This window comes from Vespula pensylvanica, chromosome 15 (assembly GCF_014466175.1).
Source record: "Vespula pensylvanica isolate Volc-1 chromosome 15, ASM1446617v1, whole genome shotgun sequence".
NCBI classification, from domain to species: Eukaryota; Metazoa; Arthropoda; class Insecta; order Hymenoptera; family Vespidae; genus Vespula; species Vespula pensylvanica.
Genome location: NC_057699.1, coordinates 1,132,097 through 1,155,780, shown reverse-complemented (window position 1 = coordinate 1,155,780; position 23,684 = coordinate 1,132,097). Strand labels below are relative to the sequence as shown.

Genomic DNA, 23,684 nt, shown 5'->3' with positions numbered 1-23,684 from the left:
TCATCGCGGAGAAGATAACAAAAAATTGCAAAGAAATGCACGGGTTCGAACATAAAACGAATAAACGGAGGCGAGGAAAAGCTCGACACGAAATGGTCCGTTTCACGACTCTTCCAAACTGACTTTAGATACACGAGTGTTATTAACGTTACCCGCGGAAACATTCTCCCTCATCCTCTCATGGCCTGGTTATTTATTTCAGCTTTTAACAACAACGATAACAACGGTCGAAACAAAACCTACCGGCAGTAAGCGTGACGCGCAACCGCGCGAATCTGATTTGCTGACATCGAGTGTGTGTGAGAGGGTGTATTTGTGAGTGAGAGAGAGAGAGAGAGAGAGAGAGAGAGAAAGAGGAATAGATAGAGCTTTTTCGTTCGAACGATACCCGAGAGATATCCTGAAGCATTCGATAGCGATTTTTGGAGATTCGATCGTTCGATCACTCACCGTCATTGTAGTTATCCACCAACGATACATCCCGAGCAATTCGATGATGTTCCAAGGTCGAGGGTCCGAGTATATCCAACCTTTTCTCCTGTCGTCCTGAAAAAAGACAAAGTGAAATTAGAATGTGATAATCGATCAAATCGCAACGTCATAATCGGATCATCCTTAATCTTCGATACTCTTTTCTTTTTGTAAAAAGATAAGATATCGAAAATAAATGAATCCAAGTGAATTTATTGTCTGTTCTATCCATTAGAATGTATTTCATTTAAATTTAAATTCTTACACTCCCTCTTTTCTTTCTAAGAAATTACTTTAATTTCTTCCTGAAATTCTTTTATAAAAGAAGGGCCTACAAAGAATGGTGGCAGAAGGGATGTGGGCGTTTAAAGAATCGCTTTCTCGATAAAAACTTCCTAATGAAGCCGAGCGATATTTTTCATCGAGGGTGGAAGTCACGCAACTCGATACCGTTTCGTTCACATCCCTCAGGTACATCATCCCCGCGAGGATAGCGTTTCGTTAGCGTGACATAACACGGACGCCAAACGAGCCAGTAATTTTAGCGCGAAAACCGAGCGAGAGTCCCGACGAGTGTGAAATTTCAACGTTTCACTTATAAACTCGTGAGCTTCCATAGCCTAGAGCTTCGCATAGAGCAACTCGCTCTCTCCTTCTCTCTCTCTCTCTCTCTCTCTCTCTCTCTCTCCCTCTTTTTCTCTCTGTACTTGGATTCTTTCCTTCAACTTTATCATTAATCGCACGAAATAAGATGGAAAATGCAGAAGAAAGAAAGAAAAAGATTTATAGGTCTGTATTTTATTTCGCCTTGGCGTTTTATTCCGTTGATTAATGCGAGTGGTTGTGTCATTTCGGAAAGATGAGAAAGATGGTAAGATAAATTGAACGATGGATGAGATCTTGTCATATCGATGACATATATATATATATATATATATATATATATACATATATATATATATGTATGTATGTATATTTAGTATATATGTAGTTTGAGAAATTCGAAAGAAACTTGTCATTGTTTTAATATTTTCGAAGTGCATCGCGTGACACCATATACGAATTGAATTTGATTGTATACTAAATGAGAAATCGCTTCGACGAAAAAAGTCCTGTTCGTTTCTCCAAATTTTTACTGTCGCTATCGCGATCGAAACTCGTTTTATTTTAGGACACGGCACCGTACGATATTACCGGGGTAATAACGATAAGTGAAAAAAGTTTTCTGGTCTCGTCGTTGTCGTTACACGTATACCCACCTCTTTCGTGCATGCAAGTCGTAGAAATTATCCAAAGTCGGTAGGATTATATGAAAACCGTTTGTCCCGAGTTTAACGATGTTCAAGTGTCGACGCTTCTCCAATAGTTACACAACTTCGTGCGTCTCATAAATGCGAACCGCGGTGCAATTTGAGGATAATTACATTCGCAGATGACAGAGGAGAAAATTACTTGCGTTATGAGTAGGACTCGAGTAGATTGTACGAGGAAATGTAAATTTATAAAAGCCAATGGAACCATTTTACGTTTTCTACCGAGGTAAAGTGAAAATTTTAATTACATTTAGGGGGAGGACTGGAAAGGAAGTAACTTACCGTTAAACATGTATACATGGAAAGTATACGTACTTACGTACATAAGTACGTACGTTTGTATGTTTGTTTTCTTTCGTTCTGTTCTTTTTTTTTTTTTTGTTCGATTAAAATCCGTGTACTCAAAGAATCGTACGAGTAATTCGACCAAAGAATTCCAGACGAAAGGAATCCTTATTGCTCTTTCTTCTATTAAAACGAGAAACGTCGGGTAAGCAAACTAATTCGTTGAAACGTACGATTTGTAGCTTCGTTTCCGTCGAAACGAGGAAGAATCGGATCGCGAGACGATCAAAGCATCGATAAATGAGATTCGAAGAAATTGAATTCCTTCGGTATAATTGTATCGGTATCCATTCCTTTTAAAGCTTCGACGGTCTTAAATTTCTTGAATAAAAAAAAGTCTCATGGCAAATAACTTGGTATTTCGTTTAACATACGAGAAATCCATGTATTTTTGAGAAGCTCTTTGTAACTTATGCCAAGATCTTAAATTTCGAGTCAACCTTCAAGTCGAATAACTATATTTTTATTAGTGACTATGGACTGTCGTTCCATTCACTCTACATACAACATAGTATATTCTTAAGAAAAGCTTTATTGTTGAACTTTGAATATAAACTGCGTTTCGTAAAACCTCGTCTCACTCCATTACTCCTACCCAGTGACTTCGTATGCTCTTTCGACCTACTACCACATTATATTGTTTTCTTTTATGTCTATTCCCTGTCGAAATTGCATAAATCCATCATTCTTTACTTTTTATTACTGACAAATAATTCAATACACATATACGATTTATTTCTTTTGTACGAACCAATGGATGTACGTAGTTCATTCTTAAACCAATTCGTAAATATAGAATTTTTCATAAATAATGTATGATTCTCGGAGTTGGTTACTTGTATCATTTTCTTCGTTCTTAATATTTGGTTCACACAGATTCTATATGTACATACACACATAGACACACACAAACACATAAGTAAAACTAAAAGAAAGTATATTTAGAGATTACAAGTTTATTGACAAAAATGTCTATTTCGTTTACGATCGATTCGAGATACCTACGTATTTTTAGATGGTCGACTTTACAGAGTGGTTTATCTTAAGTTAAAAGTCGTATCGATATTTATTATTCATCTAAAATCGCTCAATGGTTCCCAAATGCATGGAAATTCTCAAGAGAGCGCAAGTTTATTAGGCAGTAGCTACCACAGGAGTTTCACGATGTAGAAACGTCTAATATAGCTTTGTAAACCCAAAGGAGCGTTTTAACCAAGTCACTTCGTTTTACTCCTCGACAAGTTTTCCAATACGTTCTTTAACTAATTCAAGTGGCATCGTTGCAGCTACCGAAAATGAAATTTTCAACGAATTAAAAAAGAATATTTCTTTTCTGACTTCATAGATCGAAAGATAGAAGCTTACTCGTGAGCCAAAATGTCTTGCTCTTTAATCGACGAGAGAATAGTCATTCTATACAAAAGGAATGAATTCATTTGTTACGGTATTATTAAACACTATGTGCAATAAATTGAAATTGTGACTGTGCGAACAAGAAATGAATTCATTTGTAACGGTATTATTAAACTATTCTGTCTTTCTAATTGTTCGCAGTCAAACGTAGAGGTTTCCTTTCACGAATTCGTCAAGCGATGAATTAAAATAATATGTCGCTTTTAGTCCCTGTGTATGTAGGAATTTTAAAATATAGTCTCGAAAATTATCTGATATTGTAATGTAAAATATGAATGCATATGTTAACTTGATTCTTTAAATTCTTTTGAATATTTTAGCTCTCTTAATTCTTATAACTCTTTGTATTTGTACAATTCTTTTGAAATATTCGAATTATTATATTCGTTCGTATAACTCTAGTACTGTATTAAAAATTATTATTATTCTTTCTCATCATATTTAAGTAACTCATTTCTTTCTATTTTCTTACATGCATCCGATAATGAAAAAAATAATGTGATGTATTAAAGACATCTAGTAAAACAATAAAACATGTGTGCAAATTAATCTCTAACATCAATGTCAATTTGTTTGTTATTAGTGAAGAGAAAAAATGAAAAATTAGTTGGAATTGTTAAAAATTTTAAGAATGTACTTTACTAGGTTCAAATAAGAATAAACTTTAACTATCAAAGAAGATAAATTTGCCTGATAAATATATTGTGATATATAATCCTGTTTAACTACAAAGAAACTATGAAAAGTATCTAACAACTTTCTTTTCACTTTGTACCAAAATCCATCTTGTAAGTACATTAAAATAATTTCTTCACTCGAGAATAATATTCTCTGAATCGTTTGAACTGGATTGTTATAAAAGCATATCTATCCAAAATATAACCGAAACAAAAACGTAATTTTTATCTCATGTCCTTTACAATTTTTCAACGCTTTGTGAATTAAAAATATAATTGAGTTTGCGTTAAAATTCGAGCGAACTGGATCGCAGTTTTATAGGAGAGTTATATTACCACATGTTAATAATTTATTGTTACTATCACCAGATTCAAATCGCAACTTTGAAGTACGATTATAGAGAAATGTATTTTTATTTTCTTTTTTTATTGTAGTATCAACGTGCTTATCAAAGTCCTCAAACGCATTTTTATTATTTTTATTAATGATGATTTATCTATCTGTGAAAAGTTCTAAACATTAATCCTTCCTATATATTTTAATGCTTTTTAAACATAAGTACGTCTCTCTATCAAGCAAATTTAAATAAATAAATCCTCAAAGGCATTTTTATTATTTTTATTAACGATGATTTCTCTATCTGTGAAAAGTTCTAAACATTAATCCTTCCTATATATTCCAATACTTTTCAAACGTAAGTACATTTCTCTATCAAGCAAATTTAAATAAATAATTCCAGATTTTCAACGTTAACAAAACTGAGAGAAAGTCTCAAGTTACGCAATTGTTAGAAACAAAAAAAAAATACAATACGAGTCTCTGGTATACAAGCAAAGGATATTACAGAGAATTGCAAAGGCATAAATTTAATTTAACGCTTCCCCGTGTTAATCCTTGTCCCTTTATACATCCCATCTTCTTATTTGTTTCTAGCGGACAAAACAACGAAGGTAACAGAGGACAGAAAAGGAAACGAGGTAACAGAGAAGAGAAGGTGTAAGACAAGAGGAATAGCAACGAACGAATAGGACGTCCGGTGAATGAAAGAAGAAGAAAAGGAAGAACCGTGCCAAGTGAAAACGACAACCAAGAAATAAAAGAAACTAGAGAGAGAGTGAGCTTTCGTACCGTGGACAAGTTAAAAAAAGTATATAAAATTAGATCTGCCGGTGGCATTCTCGCTCATGGGATCGTGGTAAAATGACAATTGTATGGCAAATTATCCATCCTGAAAGCGAAAAATTGGTTATTACACTTCCACATTTATTTCCCGGTTTCTTTCTTACTTCTTCCGTCTGTTCTCTTCCTCTTCCCATATTTCCACAAGCAAACAATCAACCAACCCAACCACCTCGATCCACCCACTCATCCTTCTCCCCCCTCCTTATTTCTTTTCCCTTTTCTGGGTCTCTTTTCTTTTCTTTGCAAGGTAAATAAAATATGGATCAAAGTAACTGTGAGTTTCTTCTCCGTTCTTCTCGAGCATGCAAGCCCGCCTATAGCAGGAATGAGTTTTCAACTTCGAGCCAAAGAAACCCCCTTGCGAGAACTTTCGTGCAGCCAGAAACGCAAGCTACGAGTTTGCACGAAAAAGCCTCGAGCTAGGGTGAACAGACGAAGCTCTCCGTTCTCCTCCTCTCTTCTTCTCTTTGTCCTTCAAACATTTCGAACGTACGTTGTCGATTGCAGTTTATGCTCTTATTTAACGTACAAGTGACAAGAGAGAAGGGATAAACAGTTGAGAGAAAAAGAAAGGAAGAGAGAGAATAACTTCTTAATTAAACGATTAAATGTTTTCTAATGGATAAAATGAAGAAAATTTACGATTAAAGACAATTCACTTTGTTCTTCATTGGACGTTGAATTCGTTGAACTTGAGAAGTATATTGTTATTAAACGTTGTTACGCAATTATACAAATATATAACGTCGAAGTACTTTTAAGTTTTTACAATAATTACGTAAAATTATTTGGAATACGATTTAAATATAAATAATGTATCTATCTGTAAAGAATATATCTTACCTTATGTATGTATAATGAAATATAATTATGAGAATCAACTCGAACTTCTCCTATACTTTGTCTCAAAATTCAGTGTCGCTGCTCGGCGGTGCTCCTGTCAGGACGAAAGACTAAACACAACTGTTCTCACTTCAGGTAACTTTGTTTATCTTTCCGACTTTGACTCCATCTTACTTGTTTTTCACTTTGTTTAACTGCTATCTCTCTTTCTATACTAACATCTAGTTAATGGGCCTTTAAGTAGATAGATCTGTGTTTATCTAAGCTTGTTGTTAAATTTTGTTATTATTATGACCGCAAGGATTTTTCTTATATCGTCAATGTTACGAAAATGTAAGAAACGTTTGAATCTTATACAATGAATTTTATATTCTTACGATTGGACTTATATATACCTTTGATTAAAAGATTAAATTAAATATTTTACATCCTTACTTCTTTTTCTTTATGCATTATCTTTATGCATAGTTAACAATCGTACGTTCGTAATTAAAAATTTATTGAGTTACTATATATCTTTTGTATATCGTATTTTGTAGCGTTATTTATATTTTTTGATTAAATGTAAAATTATTAATAAAAATTGTCTGTGTCCAAAAATTGTCCTGGTATTAATTCTATCTCCTCCTATATAATATTTACAAATTTGAAAAAAAGTTGAAACGATCACGTTAATCGAATCTAAATAATAAATTTTTAATCTATAAAAAAAAATAAAAAAGCATAGACAATTTAATTATTAAAAACCAATGGTTTTTCCAAAATATCATACCACGAATACGATCCAGTTGGTCTATATTTTTTTCTATATGACGTTTCTTATTTCTTTTTTTAACCATTCGCAAAGGAAATAGGAACGAAATGTTGGTCTTCTCTGATAGAAAATAAGAACGTAAAAGTCGTATTTTCCTTTGTTCTTTCGTAAAAGGAAAGTTTCCCGATTTTGGCGGACGCTTGAAAGCATCGAAATCCTACAACGGAGACATCCATTTCGAGTGATTCGTTCGTCGTCAGTAACATCGTCCTTGCAACGAGCGAATGTATTCTCTGTTCTTATTCCGTTGCTAACGAGAAGCTGGGCAGTCAAGGATTTATGAAAACTCGTAAATCAGACCGAGCGTGGTCTCTCTTTCTCTTTCTCTCTCTCTTTCTCTCTCCCAAGGGTATAATTCGGATCTAGCCAGGAGATTTATTAATTAATATCCTTTGTAAAACCAGCAGCATTTCTAATAGATTAATGGGTATCTCCCATACCAACAAGTTAGACTTTAATTGCTTACATTTTATACCTGCTTCTTTCTTACATGACTTTTTTCCAAAGTTTTTCACGTCTTTCGATTCCCTCGTGGATCGTGTCCGCGCTTAACTTCTCACGTTCACTTTAATCGGGTAAATATGGTGTATAAAACGAGAACCGTTGCTACGCTTGGAGAAACTAAGTCGCGCGTAACGATACCAAGAGAATCCCTCGTTGAAACTTCCTCTATGATTACGGAAAGGATTAAAGAAGCATACCTTCCAATGATGCAACGGTAGTATTGCATTAAAATAAGAAGTAACTGTTCTGATTACTGTTGTAGATTACTAAAGAGTATAGAATAAAATATTTTTTAGAAATATTTCGGTGCACTATCCACGATGTACGAACGAATGTACGAACGTATGTACGTTCGATAACATAATAAAATATTTCTCATTCCGATTGAAGGCAATTTACGTCTACGTACTATTAAATTCACTCTCTTCACGAAATTGCGTCTACTGGAATGTAATCATCGAGAAACCGTAATATGGCCTGAATCTATCAGAGCCGAGTTTGCGTATCTTATTTGAAAGAAGTAAGTACCTATACTCATGGAATTCTTCCGATAAGTCGATACTCGTTAAAAATCGACGAACATCGACGATGAGTGGCACACCGTGGCCGTGTTTTCGTATTGTGTATGTACGCTCGAGCGTTAGCGTCGCCCGAACCGCCGACAAATATTCGAGTAGAAAAATCTGCAAAAAAATCCCCCTGGCCGCTTTCAATGGCGGCCATTCGTCTGCGTTAAAAAGGGATTCGCTGTCGATATCGGCACATACATCACACGCGTGATCGATGATAGCGATTTCGAGCTGGATGGCTGCATCCAGGTGTTTCACGCGCGGATTGCAAAAGAGAGAGAGAGAGAGAGAGAGAGAGAGAGGGAGAGGGAGAGAGAGAGAAAAGAGAGAGAGAGAGAGAGAGAGGAATAGATAGTGATAGAGATAGAAAGGTAAAATGAGAGAGGGAGGAGGAGGAGATAGGACGAACAACAAGGTACGGCTTAAAGATAACGCTTTGTTCCTGGTTGCTTCGTGGCCGACAGTGCGACACGCGAAAATTGAATAAACGCAGGCACAAAGCTGCGAATAATCGCTAGGATTGGAGGTGATGAGGGGTATAGAAGGGTGGCCGCAAAGCGGCAAGCACCGTTCATATTTTGCACGATTTCATTCACTCGCGTTTTCACCCTCTTTTAATTATCATTGCTATAAAAACGAGCTTACGCTTTGATCGTCCTCGAACGTGGAAGTATGTGTGAACGATAATCGAATCATTTCAAAATTGAATCATTTGGTCTTTTCTGGATCCTAGTAATAATATAACAACAACAACGATAATAATAATAATAATAATAATAATAATAATTTAGTATTAAACGTAGAGAGAAAGATGCGGCTAGCCATGAGAATGTAACTTCCATTTACAATGATCTTAAGTAAAAATGGTCGACGAAACAACGAAATAGGAAGACGTAGATATATTTTTTTGGAACGATTAAATCTGCGAGATCGAGTATAACGAAAGACTCGCTTTAGAATCGTCCAGAAAGCATGTGTCACTGACAGCTTCTTTCAAAACTCGTCGAAAATGGCCGTAACTCTTGCTGGTAACGGTCGACCAGGGAGGGTATTTTCGGTTGGGGTGGTATCGCGATATCGGTTATTTCGTTAGACTCGCTTTTCCCTTGGTACGCGTGAGAAAGAGAGAGAGAGAAAGAGATAGAGATAGAGAGTCCAGCGATAGGTACCTGGGTAGCTACGATTTTCCATTTTCCACTGGCGGAATCGACGCGGAAGGGAGGTAAAAAACGGGGAGGAGGATAAAAGGCCTGGCGAGAACGGTAACGCTCGCTAATTCGGCGATCTGCGAAATCTCTCGTTTCGGAAAACGTTGACGGACGAACGGCAGTGGCGCAATAGCACCCGAGGTTGGTGTTGTTGGATCGAGGGACGACGAATCGAGCGACGAATCGACCGGTCGACGCTCGACGTTACGCTCGACTATCGTCGCCTCGCTTCCCAGCCTTCCCGGCTTTGCTCGCGTATTCCCGATCGATACGCGAAACAAAGTACCGAGCGTACACATTTCTATACGTTCCAATCCGAAGGGCAATTCAATTGCGGCGGACGCCCCCCATACGACCATCTGCAATATTCTCCGCGAGCAATCGTCCTCCAGAGACTGTCGATGTATGCGCTCGCATAGTACCGAATGACATTTACATTTATATTGACACGCCACTAAAATAGGATCTTGAACACCGGCCGAACGCTTAAATGCATTTATGGTCGTTGGTTAACGATCGATCCCCGAATTCCTTTACTTTTTTCTACCTGGCGTTTCTTTTTCTGTTCGATCCAATTTCTCTATCTCTACCGCTACTTTTACTTCTTCCTTTCTGTCTCTCTATCTATCTCTCATTGACGATGTTGATAACTTTTTTACAATTTTTATTCTTCCTCTTTGACAAGATGTTTATGTATATATGTGTGTGTGTGTGTGTGTACACATAGGTGCGTCATACGAATCGGTAAATATACTCCTTCAACGAGAGGAAAATTGGAAAGGTAAAAGACGTGATCGAAAAGAACGAACAAAATTAGAGTACGTAAGATCTTTCAGAGTATGATGTTTCACGATACTACCGTTCCTCGTAAATTTTTCTTCGACTTTTTAATCCAGATAAGGCAGGTCGTTTCGAAAGAGCCTACGGCTGCTCTTTAGAGGGATTGGATTCTCGTTTCTTCGCGACGAGAGCGGAAGGGAAAGAAGCACGTGAATCTAGGTCGTACAAGACCGATAGACTGAGCTCGTTTTCGTACAGCCAAAGAAGAGGAAGCCAGGAGGAAAAGAGCAACGACGGTGACGTGGGTGGTAGAGCGGACAGCGACGTCCTGCCTCGAGAACATAATCAAACTCACCTCACGTATTTTGTCGGGCCTTTGAGCGAGGAACGATCCTCGAGGAGCGCGACATGCCTGCAATTTATTTGGAATGACGTTCTATTAAGACGGGATTCGTTCGCTTGTCCTCCAACAGATCATTACTTACCAACTTTTTTACAAACGCGCCGAGTACCTACTTTATGTTTTATACAGTGACACCAGGATTAATAAGTTTTTAACTTTTGTTTAATGCTTCATATTAATGACTTGTTTTATTTTAGTATTTAAATAATCAATCAATGTTGTTGAATTATTTATGATGATTGATTTATTTATCGATAAAACCTACATCGCTTTCGTTTTAACTTTATCTATTCTTTGTTAACTCATTATACATCCGATTCTTGTGTTCGTTACATAAAACATATATATGTATATATATATATATATATATATATATATATGTATATATATATATATATATATATATCTTATGATAATTAATTTTATGCAGATAAAAAAGTAATAAGATTAAAGAAATATACGTGAATAAACGTATTACTTTATACGACATTAATCAAACTGAAAATATTATACGTAGTTTGTTTAATAATTATTGCTAATAATAATAATGAAAATTCATAACGCTGGCGTAAGTTTTATGTAATACATTGTAGATATTATAGTTTATGATAAATATTCGATAAAACCATATCCAAATGACGCCAGAAGAATTAATGATTACCCAAGTAGTAGTGTCCAGGGCAAGGACTTTCTCGTTAACAGCGATTAGGAAACATTCCCTAAGCTCGACGCTAACGCGAAAATCCCTTCCTGCAATCCCTTAGAGCGCGTAAGGATATCAAGGAGACACCTCGCGAATACAATTTCTAGCTTCTACCGTATCCCCTGGGATATACGTTTAATCCCATAAATAGCCATGGAAAATCTTAGGAACTCTCCGTTTTCTGCTTCGTCAACGAAAAATCCAACGAAATATCTAAAAGATCAAATAATCATGTTATAAATGGTAGATATAAAAACTGGCAATGTTCATTCGTGAAAAGAGATAAAAACTCATTCGATTTTACCTTTTTTTTTTTTGCAAATCGATACAATTCAATGAATCGCAAAATATGAATGCAACTGTCCGAGCGTACGCTATTTCAAATTTACTTAATATAGTCGATTAATTATCCATTCGCGTTTATACGCTGTCCTCGAAGCGACATCATTTATTCGATCAAATTTTTCTCAACGCACGCGTATATATTATAATTAATCGAGTCACCGAGTTAACTGCTTTGCGACAAATTCGCTGGTCCCTTCGCTTTTAGTTAGACGATTAAAATTATATATATGTTATAGCGTATAGTATTAAAAATGAAAAAGATGTTTAACAATTTTACTTTCGTCTGATTTTTCAATATTCTCTATAACATTTCCTTTTATATACTTGATTAATTACGCTCGTTTATTTGCAGTTTTATAAGCTGCTAAATATTTAATTAAACAAAACAAAAGAGGACGATAAGAGAAACTCACAAATTTAGAAGATATACGAGTAAGTTTGTTTTATAAACTTATCGTTGACAACATTTTAGACGTACAAATGTATACAAAAGGAATGCTCCTTAGTAGAAGTGTGAGCCCAGACGTATGAATTACGAACTTGCACGGCGTAACGATAGCGCGAGTGCATCTGAAACGGGAAGAGCTTACTCCTTTCTCTACAAACCACATTGCGTAAGCAGCTACTTAGCAAGCAAGTAGTATGAATCGATGTAAAGGCAGACCACCGTTACGTAGCATTTTGCAACATGTATGTAGAGGTAGATATATAAAGCTATATGTATACATATATACATACATATATACAATATTATATATATATATATATATATATATATATATATATATTGTAGACACTGTATAACATAAACGCCGTAACAAGCAGAGCGCTACGACATGGATCCTTTTATTATCACCAACGATCTTCGAATTATATAACGTTGAAAGAGGAACGAAAATAGAAATGTTTTCCAGCAAGTCTGTCGACTCGTAACGATGAACATGAGTATTATTATCTCTTCGTTTATCGTAGGATCGTCATGTAAAAATATTTTTCTCTTTCTCTCTCTCTCTCTCTCTCTCTCTCTCTTTCTCATCTTTGCCCTGTCTATCTTTCTCTTTCTTCCGTTCACGATATAGCAACCTCTTCTTCTACCTCAACTCGCAGCTTTTCAAAGTTTCTAGAAAGTACACGTTGCGCTCTCGCGAAATTCTCGCGAAAAGAAAGTTTCGTAGGTATATGCGAGGAGAATTCATCGAAATATTTCCATGTACTTTCAGCTTGCCTCTCTCCCCTCTCTCTCTCTCTCTCTCCCTCCCTCCCTCTCTCTCGTCTCTTACTTTCTCACTTGTTTTGTAGTCGTAGGAATGGAAGAGGGAGGGTCGCAGAGGGAGAAGAGAGAAACCAGGTGGTAATAGGAAACTATGTCTACGTAGGTAAGAGAGACGCCAAGAGAAATAGTCAGCCTTGCTTCGTTTTCCTTGTATCAAGCATGCAGAGCTACCGAACAGGTCAGTCCGATTTCACAAAGGAATTTCACAGCTTTCCTCTACTTCCCTATCCCCCGTCTCTCTCTTTTTCTCTTTCTTTCCTTCTTTTTCTGCGGAGAGTTCGTTCTCGACGCTTTCGTAACCAGCAAGAAGGCAATGCCATCAAACGGATTTCATTATTTCGCAAGAGGGTGGAAACGTGGTGGCACGTAAATATCCATGTTTCCTGGGAGTTCTACCGTAGGGAATAAGTACCCCGGAGGCGTTCGTCTAGCTCGGCTCTTTCCGCGTCGCTCGTTTAAAAGGACACGCATCACGTACGAATGCGAATTGGAGGACTTTCCTCCTCGGCCTTTGCTCGAACGCGCGTCCGTGCAAAACCGACTCGTTTTCTATTTCTCTCTCTCTCTCTCTCTCTCTCTCTCTCTCTCTTTCTTTTTTTCTTTATCTCTCTTTTTCTTAGCTCCTTTCGCATGGTTTTAGTCGGCACGCTTCCACAGTTCTCCTCACCTAAAAATGAGACCTTTTTTTGCTCGCTTGCTCTGCTCGGTAACGTTCAACGCCGTCATTATTCTCCTACCGCGAGAACTTTCACGAAGACAAGCGGAATTTCTCGAGCCTTTCCCGTTTTTTCCTGTCTTTTCTGCCTCTTTTTTTTCTTTCTCTTTCTCTTTCTCTCTTTCTCTCTCTCTCTCTCTTTCTCTCTTTTCATTCTTTCTTTTTTGTTCAACCACACTCCTCTCTCGCGGCGTTCACCGCGCGTGATTTAACGTTCTGCGCGTTGGAGAATGGGTGGCTGGGAATACCGACGGTCATTAATCAAAATCATCGGGCGAGATTCCGCGCTCGATGAGAGAGAGAGGGAGAGAAATAGAAAGAGAGAGAGAGAAAGAGAGAAAGAAAGAAAGAAGAACAGTAGCAATCCCGCGAAGTGTGTCGGAATTTGCGGCCGATCGGTGACAGTTTGAAGTTAAATAAATGGAATAAGGTAGGAAGAGATAAGGGTGGTGAGTATGTTGACGAGTACCTTCAAGAGGGAAGATAGAATGGTGTGCTGAGTTGTATCGCAGTAATGACGCTTCTATTTTTAATTTTCTACCTTTCTTTCTCTTACACTTTTCCTAGTTTTAAACGTAAAGAACGATACTACAGCTTTCGGTATATTACCTCTTGGATCTAAAGTAGTCAAGGATTGGTAACCCTTTTAAAATTAAATTGTAAAATAATATATATTTATATAACATATATACATACATATATATGATTATAAAAATTGTAATAACAAGACATACAAAATAAATTGGCAAGGATGCAAAATTATCTTTCAAATGTCAACGCGATACCAAAATATCTTTCTTCATTTAATTCAATATGAAAAATTTCTCGAACCGAAATTAACAAGATTATTCGAATTTTATACTGAATAAAATTTCTTACGATTATTGACTGACTGTTTATACAGGAGAGGAAATGAGATCTTTCCGGTTATCTTACTACGAATGTGTGACGAATTGGATACTATAATTAGCGCAGTTTACTGGTAATTTTGCTGGAAAGATCTCGATATGGGCTAACATAATCGCATTTGCGCAATGCTGCGAGATATATCGTTTCTCCTATATGTTTCCAGAATCAATTCAATGTAACGTAAAATCCAAATTCATCAAGTTCCTGATAGAGACATGAAGTGAAGGGAGCGAGGAAGAGGGAGAGAGAGGGGGAGAGAGAGAGAGAGAGACAGACGAAATATTCACTCGGCGATTACATTCGAATATGACGAGACTACGATATCGGCATGGATATTGATTCCGCTCTATGAATTCGTGCGTTCCGTTACCCCACCTTCTCAGCCTCTATCTACTTTACTCACACACATTTACACGCAACAGAGGAATATTGTGCGTTCGGCGAAACTGAATCGGTTACGCCAAACTTTGATTTCAATTTAACATAATTTGACAGAATTGATCACCCGCGATTCTAACACGTGTTTCGTGAAAGATTGTATTTGTACCACTCAGCTGTCGTTCAATCGTGGCTAGAGCGCCGTTAGAGGCTAGCAGAGCAATTATTATGCAGATAATGCGCATTTGTAATGTAACGACATTGTGCCATTTGACGTTCGCGTCCGATGTTCCACGCTCTTTCTCCTTCTCTCTCTCTCTCTCTCTTTCTCTTTCTCTCTCTCTCTCTATTTTCTCGGAATGTATCGAATAATTCCGAACTGACGCGCTTGAAATATCACTAAATTTACAATACATGAGGAAGAACGCCAGGAGAGAAATTCATAATCGAGAATGATAGTATCGACTCACTCGTATGAGAATTTCTTCCTCTGGATTGTCGCATATCGTTGGTTACCTCCCGTCATGTCTCGGTAATGTCGTAATAAACGTAGGAGAGGGTTCTAAAATGGAAGGAATAGTAGTGGGATGATGGAATGGGGAGGACGAATATATACATACGTACATATATATATATATATATATATATATATATATATATATATACATATATATAGAAAGGGTAGAGAAAGAGAAGAGAAAGGGGAGAGATTCGTCGCGGTTCTATAGGTTTGCGGTGGAAAGCCGTTAAAGGGAGCTGCACACTCGCTGACGAGGCTTTCCCAGGCTATGCTGTATGCAGCTGGACCGAGCTTTTCGAACGAGCGGAATAGTGGTGGAGGAGAAAGAGCAAGAGAAGGATAGCACTGGGAGAACGCAGAAACTGGACATAGAAGGTATGAGAGGGAATTGGAGTTCGGTGGGTAGGGAAACCGAGAGAGACAGAGAGAGAGAGAGAGAGAGAGAGAGAGAGAGAGAGAGAGACAGAGAAAGCCAAGCTCAGCGCGGAATCGGCCAGCCGGAAAACGCGACACCACCGGAAGATTGCACTATCGCGCACCCACTTGTTTTCTACCTTCCACCTATACCCCAATCTCCCCTTTTTTCTTTTTCCTCAACTTCCTTTCGTTCCAACTTCCTTCCTCCTTTCCTCTCTTACTCTCCCTTACCAAGGACATTGTATACAAATCCGCTTCTCACTGTATTCCTTTATTCAAGAAGCTTTGAAAATCGCCTTCGATTTTCATGTCCGTCAGTCGGTCTCCGCATACCTACTTTCCCTTGTCTTTCGCGATTTCTTCGTAAAAGCCAAGTCGCGTTCCCTGCCCTTTCCTTCCACCCCCACCTCTTCTTCTCCTCTTTCTCTTCCTCCTCCTCCTTCTCCACCATCACCAATATCACCTCTTTGTGAACCATCCCACTCAGCTTTCTCTTTTCGAGCTAACGATTTTCCTTCACGATTAAGAACCAACTCCGAAAGTTTTTCCTTCGTTAACTTCCAAGAAATACTGAGATGCAAGTAAAGAGAGAGAGAGAGGGGGGAGGAGAAGGGGAGAGAAAAGTTCTCTTCGCCTTCAGCGTTGTGCGACGCTAAGTAATGGAAAAATCAATTATCTGCATTCGTTAGTACCTCGAGAGAAAAGAAACGCGTTTCCAATGGCTTTTTTCTCTTTGCGAATGAGGAAACAGAAATTGTTCGACGAAGAGTATTATTTCTCGGTAGGATAATTCTTAGTAATCGTGAGAAGGAGTTCAGAATCGATTCAATTTTACGATCTATTGTAGAAGACGGAGTCAAATCGATAGCGTTGCTTCGGTATACGAGTATTCGTTTTAGTATGTCCGCCTGGTACCTTCAACTTTGTTGATTAAAACTACCTCGTCTTTATTCTATTTTTCACTATTTTTCTCTTATTTTACGTAGACTCAGTAAAATAGGAAGGCCCGAGAAAGCAAGAGGTTCCTTATTCCGGAAATTGGAAAAAGTACTGATGGTTATGGACGCGTAGAGACCAAGAGAGTACAAAAGAGAAAGAGAGAGAGAAAGAGTTAGAGAGACAGAGAGAACGAAAGAGAGAGAAAGAGAGAGAGAGAAAGAGAGAAAGAGAGAGAGAAAGACCAGGAGGGATGAAGAAAGTAGAAAAGGTAGAGGAGAGGAGGATTGCCAGAAGGAAACTGCGAACAGAGCGCGTTTCGTGCGAATGTACTTATGCATTGGAATTCCCTTTTCGAGAGAGCGACGATGGTGGTGGTAATAGGGAGTCCGTTGCCAGCATCCTAGACCAGCCAACGTTTTCCTTCCTTCTCTCTCTCTCTCTCTCTCTCTCTCTCTCTCTCTCTCTCTCTCTCTCTCTCTGTTTCTCTCTCTTTCTCTCTCTCTCTCTCCTTCTTCTTTTCTCTCTCTACCATTTGTGAAAGAGAGGTAAGACGAGAAAACGTGAAAGCAGGTGTGCACACGTGTATGCGATAGAGAAGAGAAACGATGAGATAGAAAGAGAAAGAGAAAGAGAAAGAGAGAAAGAGAGAGATGGTTCCAGAAAAGGAAAGAGAGACGTACGTATATATAGTACACGGTATATATGTATGTATAGTTCGATAAGTAGAAGAGGGCGAGGGGTACGACTCGAAACGAAGTTTGCCAGACTCGAGGTTGCCAAACGCGAGCCGAGAGAGGACAAATACGCTCACAGCCTTGCTAGCGACGGATAAAGGATTTTTCTCGAGTATGACGTAAGATTTTTCCAAGAAAACGTTTCTCTCTTACTTTTTCTCGTTCCTCCTTTCTTTTCCTCTTTACCCCTTTCGCCAGAGTATATTTGCATAGACTACCTACGCCGTGTACGATCGCGTTTCTCTGTATTTCTAAGAATAAGCTTCAACCCCTCTCATCCCCTCTATTCCCTCTCTCTCTCTCTCTCTCTCTCTCTCTCTCTCTCTCTCTCTCTCTCTCTCTCTCCTATAGCTTTGGATTTAATCGTTAAAATTTATCATGCAATATCTTTAATAAAATTTTCGTATTTCGCGGAATATGATTTTACTATCTCGAACATTGCCTCGAAAAATATACGATATAATTTGTGTACTTTTTAAACTTAGACCAACCAGGAAATATTCAAAGAATTTTGCGTTTTCTTATATCGCCAGAAGGATGCATGTAGCCCCTTCCGAAAGAAAAATAATCTTCTGCTAGCTCGCTGTTTCTTTTTTAAAAAAGCCAGCGATAAAGTTGATTATCTCCAAATCGAACGACTCACAGAAATATCTCCTTTCTCCGTCGAAAGATCTTTGAAAGAGATCGTCGTGATATCTTCCACCGTCTCTACTCGATTTACCCTTTCAATGTTAGGAAAGAATCGTTTTCCTATAATATCGTTCCGTAACCAGTCGGACCTATAAAGTTTGCCGATCCGTTAACGGTTAGTGGAGTCGGTAGTAATCCCACGATCGACAATAATCCTGGTTAATGATCGAAAGCAATGCTCTGCTTAATGATCGCAAATAAGAAATGTAAGATCATGTATTCTGATTTTATTGGCGACAGAAGTAATATTCGGGCGAGTAAAAACTGAATAGCAGAAAGAAATTGATCATACAACATATACATACATACATATATATATATATATATATATATATATATATATATATATATACAATCACATAGACACATATATATACACTTTTTCAAAAAGTATTAAATATAATACTCTCAACTACCAACGGTACTAAAGGCAAGATCGTCGTTGAGAAGATCGAGGTTGGGTTCTCACGTGCGCAATCATCGTAGGTAGAAAGGGGTTGGGCCTCGAGGCACGGAGTAAGCTCTCTCTTCCCCAAGATACTTGCCAAGCAAGTGTTTGGCACTCCGTGCGCACCGGTGTGGCGAAGTTTGCATCCAGACTGCTAGCCGCAGGTCGTAAGGACAAATCCGTTTTCGAGTTTCGTTGGGTTACTCCAGCAAGGAAGGAATTTCCTTGATCACTGCTCTACTCTCAAACTGGTAGTGTTGCTGCCACTACTGCTGCCGTTGCTGTTGCTGCTTCTGCCGCACGTAGATACTCCTTCTCATCCAAGATACAGTTATACGCGTATATCAATACATACGTCTATATGTATTTTATATATATATATATATATATATATATATATATATACACGCGTAGATATATACATATTTCTCGCACGGAGGGTTACCGCCGCCACAAATCAATGGTGTCCAAAGTTTAACCTAGCCCAAGGCGTGTTACACGTGGTAGCGTGTAATTAACCCTTAACCCCTACGCCGACAACGACTTTATAACGTCCGGAGTGTACATCCGGTGGTACCGAACTCATCCTACTTTCCTTTACTATTTCTCCCTCACTCTCTCTCTCTCTCTCTCTCTTTCTCTCTTTCTCTCTCTCTATCTATCTGTCTGTTTCTCTCTCTCTCTCTCTCTTTCCTTCTCTTTCTCTCTATCTATCTCTCTTTTACTCATTTCATTCGACATATCGAGACATATTAATTATAAACATCTAAAGACGAAATATTGGGGCTACAACAAAGCTTTCACGCGCCAATCAAATCGCACACCTGCGCCATCGTTCCCGTGAAACTCCCTCGTGGCCGATACGCTGGATAGCTACGGTGTCCGATGCAACTAACTGGTGTCAGTGTTAGTGTTAGTGTCGGCCTCAGCGTTGCATTCTACACCAAGGAAGAAGTCGTCGCTGGACAATCCCGAACAATTGCGGAATATCGTGTACCCTCGACGACTGCTCCAAAACGATTTCGAGGCAATTTCGAGCGATCGCTTTCCAAGAGAGTGTGAGGAAGAAAGAGAGGGAGAGAAAGAGGAATAGAGAAAGAGAAAGAGAAAGAGAAAGAGGGAGAAAGGAAACCTCCATTTCCTAGCTTCGAATCGTTTTCACCAGAACCCTTACCGACGATTCGTTCGCACGATTACGTCCAAACTATCTAGTTTAAACTCCTTTGCCCACTCTTAATTAGGTTGCCCCGGTACTCGTTTAGCGTTTCTCTGAAATGGTTCTATCTTTACGATTTGACGATTCTCATCAATGGAAAACAATGAATGATCGAGTAGATAGATACACTTCGCTATATCGAAGATCGCATTTTCATTTAAGGAGCTTTCCTGCTTTTCTAAGTTTCATAGCTCCAATCCTGTGCTCGGTTGGTAGAACGTGAAAGAAGGAGGACTTTTTTCTGCGCTAGGTATCAACCTAGCAGAGCTTTTCTCTCGAAAGAATGGATCCTCCGGGCGGAATTTTGTACAAACTTTCAACATGAAAGAATACTTTTGAGGTCAAGAAAAATGGGAAATGTTCTAGAGTGAAGTAGATGGATAACCATTTTTATCATCTTTTTCTTTATTATCGATTTGGAGAATCGAATAGAGGACATTTGGAAATTATAAGACCGAGGTAGAAATAAAACGACCTAATTGCGCCTTGTCCAAAATTTAATCTTCGTACGCTTGCTTGAAAATAAATCATTCGATGCTGAATTCGTATAAAATAGAATGTGAGTAAAATCTTGGAACTAAAGTCTACAAAAGTCGAAAATGTTCGAATTAATTTCACATAAATATACGCGACCGAATGATTTTCGGAGACGTATCGGTTCGAGGAATTAATAAATAATATTAGGCTCGAAAAATATGATGGAAAGTTTGACCCTGTGGATTGTAAATTTTTAATCAAGCGGAAGAAATGAGAACTCGCGCCGGTCGTGACTTCCCGCACGGTTCATGAAAACGTAGAGTTACGGGAAAAGTTGGTAGGGAGCTTGCTAGTAGAAAAGTTGTGTGAGTTTTAGCGTCCGACAGTGTGACGGTGACGATAGCGATGGTTCCATCAAGGTGGTGTGCCTTTGAGTTTCAAATTGTATGTATAAAGCAATAAAGCATTGAACGAAAACGTCGCTGTTAACCGATATGTCGACTAAACTTCTCTCTCTCTCTCTCTCTCTCTCTTTTTCTCTCTTTCTTCTTTTCCAGACTACAGAAAAGATAAAATACGAAGTAGGTACATCGCGTGGTCGATCTCGACGTTCAAAATCCTCATATAATAGCGGCTTAATTCGAACCAACGACAATACCGATAGAAACGACGTGGATCCTTCCCAAATCCCTCTGGGATGTCGAACGCGTGAGTTTAGTAAGAAAAGAAGAGAAAAAAAACGGAGAAAAAGAAAGATAGACCAAGAGAAGTCGAATAAAAGGGAGAATGTATTCCTTAAACCGGAAGTTTATCAGGGCCAGCGAAGCTGTGGTCAAGCGGTTTCTCTGCCTTGCCATCCTCTACCTTCTCTACCGTTTCCATCCTCCATCCGTTTTCCCCTCGGCTCCAGGGCGCAAAATATTCGAGCAATTTGGTGACACTGCCAAGCGTCCGCCGGGGTCTTTTTATCCCTGGTGTTAGCCGGCTTAGTTTTATCGTGGCCGCATTATCCTTCCTTCCTTCCCGTCTCCCCTTCGTCCTTCGACTACCTTGCATCCTCCCTTCTTCCACTTTCCTCTTTCCTCGACACGATACCCACTGAACTCGGGCTCTTACCTATTCTGGATTAATGCCAGTGGTCTTCCTACCCTCTACTCCTCTTCCTCTCATCGTCGAACGCCTTACACACACCTATCCTTCTATTCCTACTCTCACCCCCTTTTTAACCCTCCATCTTCCCACATGGTCCATCCAAGTGGTAGAGATGCAAAGCTCCTAGTCGTAACTGAAGAATTACGAAGTGGAGTGCTTGCAAGCGAAGTATCTACATAGATATCCTCGAGCATAAGCTCGCCCTACTCGAGGTTTACCTTCCGAACTGATATTCGTCGCCTTTCGGTCGAATTTCTACGTGTCGGCTCGATACCTGCGATGTCCTAATTCAAAGTCAAATTTACATAAAGAAAATATATATATGTGTGTGTGTATTTTTTTTCCAAAAGAATTATTGTCCCGTCTTTAGCGTTATCGATCAACTCCCATCAAATCAAAATTCTATACCTATGTTCATTTATTTATTAGAAATTCTGCAGTCGATGCAAAGCCAACGTAATTCTCGATCGTATTAACCTTTGAATTCCGTTTCTGCGGAAGTACGGAGTTTCGAATACTTACGTAACACGTTCGTATTTCGAAGGAATGCTTCTCAGCAAGAAGCACGAAGTCAAGGATGGTATTGCTGCTCGGTCGTATTAGCGGAAGTCCGAGGAGAGAAGCGAAAGCCCTCAAATTATCTTCTCCCAATGACTTCCTCGTCCTATCTCCCTCTCCCCCCCCCTCTCTCTCTCTCTCTCTTTCTTCGTTCAACACTAGTTAAATCGCTACCTTAATCGGTACTCGACGTGGCGCCGAGATAATTCATCGGACGTCGTTTTTCCTCGAATTACCGAGCGCTTTCAATGATAATCACGATTCGAAGCAACGGGACGATAAGTTTCGAGTGCACTCGAATTCCCGGAGGACAGAAAGAGAAGAGAGAGAGAGAGAAAGAGAGGGAGATAGAAGGAGTAAGAGAGAGAGTAGTAGGATGGTTCCGGTAAGGAAGTTCCTTATCACGCGTGTCTTTGGAGTGTGTTCTCTCTTGGAAGTTACGTCGAGGATGATTTAGCACGATAGATTCGGCGACTTTATTGCCTCCATTTGCCCATAGTACGCTTGGGAGATGCCTTAATTGGTTTAGGTTTTCCTCGATATCAAGTTTTACGAGGTGACCGGACGAGAATCTGTAGATTCTCCAGAAGGTGGTTGCGCTTCCAGACGCTTAGCGTCGTATGAAGATAACGAACGACCTTCCAAAAGAAAAGAGAGATATAGAGAACGAAAAGAACCTTGCCGGTGGATTTCTAATTTATCGTTCGTTTGTACTTTAGTTCGAAGAATTGCACTTCTACATTATTCAAGAGCTCGCTCAGCCGTATAATTTTCAAGGTGATAATATTCTACTGATGAAATTTATAAAAATTAACGAATGATTGTAACTTGGTTAATATTTTAGAATTTTTAACGTTGCGAAGGTCAACAAGACGATCGGAACACAATTTTGTAGACTTGTTTTGAAACGTACTTAACATTTTTTAAACCGGTTTTTAACTCTGGAAGAGAGTTATGGTATAAAATAAAAATCATGGCAATGAATTCTTTTCTATCTTTTATCTATAAAATAATAAAATCAGATAAATATATCGATTTATGCAAAATTGCTTTGACAATCAATGTGTTAGCATTATATCGCTCTACATGATAGAAATGTTGTTTAACCGCATTTTCTTTTTATCATCGGTATGCAACATTTATGAACATTTTAATATTTTAGATACTATAAGTATATTAATGGACTCTGCATCGCTAATCGCGTAGTATCGCTTATGCAGAAAGCGCGTATATACATGATCTAATTTATGCTTAATAATTAATGTGCATAATCAAATTAAATTTGTGAAATCATGTTTTAAAACATATCATAGAAAATAAAACTTTAGTTAGATTTTATATTACTCGATGCTCTCGTATATTTTTTGTAAACAGATAATTACGTTCAGTTTTAATTATTATTCATTTTTTTAATCTCAGTCTAATGACGAGTATCGTCTAGATAATATAATGTGACATCTATACGATCAACTTTTTTTTTCTTTAATAAACAGTTGTCTTATCAAAATTATTTACCCCTTTCACTGAAAACGTTGATATATTCAACAAAAGTTACTACTAATACTTTGGACTAATTAATAATAACAATATATATTATATATATATATATTTTACTCTTACTCATATCTTTTATATATCTCCGTCTTTCACTTTCATGAAATGAAATCAAAACTTTAAGAAGGTGCTT

At 38.2% G+C, this 23,684-nt stretch overlaps 1 protein-coding gene across 2 annotated transcripts in view; it reads right to left on the bottom strand.

The window, feature by feature from the left end:
- Positions 1–23,684, bottom strand: part of LOC122634472 (lachesin) — a 134,474-nt gene that overhangs the window by 31,605 nt on the left and 79,185 nt on the right. For both annotated transcript variants that reach the window (XM_043823457.1, XM_043823458.1), the window contains exon 2: positions 451–546. In XM_043823457.1, coding sequence (XP_043679392.1) covers positions 451–546 — 96 coding nt within the window. The remainder of the gene's footprint in view (positions 1–450; positions 547–23,684) is intronic.